We start from the raw sequence: 4,955 nt of genomic DNA on the forward strand, positions 1-4,955 counted from the left end.
GATTTATCACACGGTACTGTTATTTATCACATTTTGAATAGAATTGAGCCCAAAAAGCCACCTATTTGATTGGTTTTAATAGGTAATAAATAGTGAGTTAGTTTATATATACTTGTAGAATTTTTAAATTTCACAAATAAATATTATTATATATTTGTTTATATTATTTATCTTTTAAATAAAACCATATGATAGATTATTTTAATATTATAAAAGAAAAAAAAATCTAAACTCATGGGCTTTTTTGGGTACAAATTAAAAATGTTTAGTGTAATAGTTATGAAAGAAATCTAGACTTTTAAAGTGTGAATACATAACTTTAGTCATTTGGGTTTGCAATTTTGATATCAATTTTCAAGTTTAGAAAACTTATTTGTTTTCATTCATTTAATCTCACAAGTTAAAAAGTGTTTGTATTCATATTTGGTGACAGTTGGCTTAAGAAATTAAATGTTGGGTAGAAGCAAATTGTTGCGAAATTCAAATACCCGATAGACGAGCTGTGATTTCTAAGGAAACAAAAATGAATGGCAAAGATTCATCTGTTCATTGATGTATGCAAGTGTAGGAGAGAAAGGCATGTTTATAGCAAGAGTGTACATACTAGAAGATGAGGAGACGAGAAAGATGGAGAAGTTAAATAGGAAAAGGAATGAAATAACCTGACAGAAAAAGGGAAGCCAAGCATTGGATTTTGTTATAAGTGTGTATACATTCAACTTCGTTCCAATTCGTGCTTGTATTAACATTGACGTGGATGCATTCTCCACCTCTTATTCCATCTGGGGATGTTCAAATGCCACGACAGTAAATGTTATCCCATATATTATATGCCCTATTCTGCTCAGCTCGATTTCTAGGATTGTAAATAGATAAACCGATAAGGAAACAAAGAAAAAGTAAGACAAAATGCGTGGACTAGGCCTCAAGCTAGCTCTACTCCGCATTGCCATGATGCTGTGCGTATGTAAAGCCACCTCCACCCTTCACCCTCTAATTTTGGTACCAGGGAGCGGCGGGAACCAACTTGAAGCGCGGCTAACAACTGGTTACAAGCCCTCGGGCCTGTTTTGTGGCCGTTTCTACCCAATTTCCAAGGATAAAGAAGGTTGGTTCAGACTGTGGTTCGACCCCAGTGTGCTACTGGCTCCATTTACCAAGTGTTTTAATCAACGCATGATGCTTTATTATGACCCTGATTTAGATGATTATTGCAATGCTCCTGGGGTTGAAACCAGGGTCCCTGAATTTGGTTCTACCAACTCCCTTCTCTACCTTAACCCTAATCTCAAGTAAGCTTGTTGTAGCAATTACTTTCATTCCTGCAGGATACGACTTGACTTGGATTTGGATCTTTTCACTGTAAATCAATGCTTGCTATGTGCAGGAGTCTCACGGCATACATGGCACCGTTGGTGAAGTTCCTGGAAGGGATTGGTTATGTGAGTGGTGAAACCATGTTTGGAGCTCCGTACGACTTTCGATATGGCTTAGCAGCTGAAGGCCACCCATCCCACGTGGGATCCAAGTTCCTGCAAGACCTAAAAGATTTGATAGAAAAAGCAAGCGCTTCCAATGGAGGGAAACCGGTGATTCTCCTCTCCCACAGCTTGGGAGGCCTTTACGTACTCCAGCTTCTCAACCGAAACCCACCCTCTTGGCGCCGAAGATTTATCAGACACTTCATTGCACTTTCAGCTCCTTGGGGCGGCACGGTTCAAGAAATGCTCACATTTGCTTCTGGGAGTTCATTCGGGGTGCCTCTGGTTGACCCATTGCTGGTGAGGGGAGAACAAAGGAGCTCCCAGAGTAATCTCTGGCTCATGCCTTCTCCTAAGCTTTTCGGCCCTGGAAAAGCTCTTGTAATTACTCCAAACAAGGCTTATTCAGCTCATGATATACCAGAATTTTTGAAGGACATTGGATATCCGGAAGGGGTGATTCCTTATATATCACGAATCCTCCCCATGACTGAAGCATTAGCAGCTCCCAATGTTGGTTTGACGTGCATATTTGGGACAGGGGTGAATACCCCAGAGACTTTGTTATATGGGAAAGCAGGGTTCAATAAGCAGCCAGAGGCAGTTTATGGGGATGGGGATGGGACTGTGAACTTGGAGAGTCTATCGGCACTCGAGTCACTGTGGGTTTTTGAGAAAAACCAACCACTTAAGGTGATAAGACTGAGTGGGATTTCTCATACTTCAATACTTGAAGTGCGTGCAGCACTTGATGCGATAATAGCGGAAATTTCTTCCATCAATTCCAAGGCCCAGGCCGAGGTCTCTTTCGAGTAAAGCCGTCGAATTTGGACAGCAATACAAACTTTTCAGATATTCCATTGTAACTAAGAAACAAATTTCTGTGTTTCGTTGCCACACAGCTTATAGTTGGAGCATGTAAGCTTCGGACTTTGGGTATAATTGTCTCGTCAAGGCAAAGGCCGAAAATGAGAAAAATATACTTCATCCAAGCTGAGACCGTTGGATTCGAGTTAGAGGCAAGTTAAATTAGGTTAAAATCAAGTTAATCAATCGAATAGATGTTTTAGGTGAATTGAGATTAACACATATTAACTCGATTAATCGTTTTTTGAAATGATAATCAAATTAATTGAATTTATATAAATATACTAAAATCATATCCATTATAATATTTTTCAAATCCAAATAAATATACTCATAGTTGTATAACAAAACCCAACCAAAATTCATTTAACATTCAACAAAAATTTTAAATATACAATTCTCGAGTCTCAGCCAAAGTGCCAAACCCTTCTAGAATCTGGTCAAATGCAGTGTTCCCCCTTTGGAAGCACTGAACTGGTATGGTTAAAAACCAATACAGATGAGTTGGGTGGCTTCTGCAGGAAAATTGGTGGATGCTTGGTGATACATGTCGAGCTATGGGCGGTGCTTGATGGGTAAAACGGTTGCCTGGGACATTGGAGCCAAGAAAGTTATAGTCGAAAGTGATGATTAATTTGATCAATGACAGTCAAGCTACTGATAGTGGAATGGCACTGGTGAGACGTATATAAACAACTTTGTTTGAGGCAATGGAGCATTATGTTCATACATACATGTTTACAGAGAAGAGAACCTTGCCGCTGATTTCGTGGCCAAGTTCTGATTCAGATATAATTCTGGGCTGAAACGAATCAACCAACCTCCGGCGGGAGTGCAGAGAACTCTTACCGGGGATTACTTAGGGAAAAATCTACTGAGAAATGTTTGTTTGAAATGTCTTAGCGTAGGTTGCTTTGGTGTACCAGTAAAAAAATATTTTGGTTCAATAATGTTGTGTGTTGGGTCTAACTCCTCTTTACTCTAGATATAATTATTCAACTCATAATATATACTCTAAATTTCAGGAAATTTAGAATATAAATATCAATTTAAAAATTATATATAATAAATAATAAAACATATTATGTAACACCCCTAACCCTAAACCGTCGCCAAAATAGGGTTACGAGGTATTACCGAATAATTAGATAATTTACGATTAATATTCAAATAATTATCGAACATATTATAATATAATCATAAGTTCATATAAAACTTTTTTTTAGAAAAAAAATCAATAACCCCTTTATAAATATTTAACCTTTCCTGCAAATTCAAATCGCAACCAATTCAAAACCAATATCGCAACTAAGTTAGGGTTTAGGTTTTAGGGTTTAAAGTTTTATATGGTTTAGGGTTTAGTATTTTATAGGGTTTAGGGTTTATGTCTTTATGAGGTTTAGGATTTAGGGTTTATGGGTTATGGTTTTATGAGGTTTAAGGTTTTTAGGGTTTAGGGTTTAGGGTTTATGGTTTGTGGTTTGTGGTTTAGGGTAATGGTTTAAGGTTTTAGGGTTTATGGTTTAGAGTTTAGGGTTTATGGTTTGTGGTTTAGGGTAATGGTTTAAGGTTTTAGGGTTTATGGTTTAGAGTTTAGTGTTTTTAGGTTTTATGGTTTAGTGTTTTTGGGTTTAAGGTTTAAGGTTTAGGATTTATGGTTTATGGTTAAGGTTTGGCTTAGGGTTTAGGGTTTAGTGTTTAAGGTTTATGGTTTATGGTTTCATGGTTTAAGTTTAGGGTTTAAAGTTTATGGGTTTGGGGTTTAGGGTTTATGCTTTTAGAGTTTAGGGTTTTTGGTTTTAGGGTTTAGGTTTTAGTGTTTTATGGTTTAAGGTCTAGGGTCTAGGGTCCAAGGTTTATGGTTTATGGTTTAGGGTTTAAGGTTTTATAAGGTTTATTTAATTAAACCCTAAACCCTAAAACCCTAAACCATATAATCATAAAAATTCTAAACCCTAAACTCTAAAATCCTAAACTTACTGTAACACTCCTAACCCTTATCCGCTGCGAGAACAGAGTTTCAGAGCATTACTACCTTTTGCAGATCTCTTAAAAAAATTAAAATACTTATCGATTCAATGCATCATATAAAATAAATATATTACCATTCAATCAACAGTTTGGCACTTGTATAAGCATCAAACAACAACATTGTTAATATTCTTGCACATATCTCATATAAATTCAACATTGGTATATCTATTTTCTCGACATGTCGCACTTGAGTTTAATAATAGTCTCAATTACATAATTTTCTTGTATCAACATATCAAAGGTAATCATTTATGTACATGTCATGAAACATATCATGCTCTTACCGTTTCTTCACAAGCATATATCATTCATTTCATTATATCAATATTTTATGCTTCATCATTTCCATATATTTTATGTATATTTATTCTGGTAATAGCTTATATCAAACTTAACATAAATTATATTCCATGTACTTATACTTATTTCGTTTATCCATTTTCATAACTATTTCATACAACGCTTTTGTACATATATTTCCATATGACCAGTTCTTGTAAACATTTTACACAACCATTTCATGTAACCATTCGTCATCTGATACATTTTACCTGAATATCAATTGTTCAACAG

General features: G+C 35.9%; 1 protein-coding gene across 1 annotated transcript; it reads left to right on the plus strand.

Annotated features, from left to right (window-relative positions):
• Positions 1 to 675: 675 nt before the first annotated feature.
• LOC107957897 (lecithin-cholesterol acyltransferase-like 1) lies at positions 676 to 2,556 on the plus strand. Its single transcript, XM_016893517.2, has 2 exons — positions 676 to 1,292; positions 1,388 to 2,556. Exons 1-2 carry the CDS (start codon positions 910 to 912, stop codon positions 2,295 to 2,297), a joined length of 1,293 nt encoding a protein of 430 aa, XP_016749006.2. The 5' UTR covers positions 676 to 909; the 3' UTR covers positions 2,298 to 2,556.
• Positions 2,557 to 4,955: the final 2,399 nt, after the last annotated feature.

Source organism: Gossypium hirsutum, chromosome A05, assembly GCF_007990345.1.
Source record: "Gossypium hirsutum isolate 1008001.06 chromosome A05, Gossypium_hirsutum_v2.1, whole genome shotgun sequence".
Classification (NCBI taxonomy): Eukaryota; Viridiplantae; Streptophyta; class Magnoliopsida; order Malvales; family Malvaceae; genus Gossypium; species Gossypium hirsutum.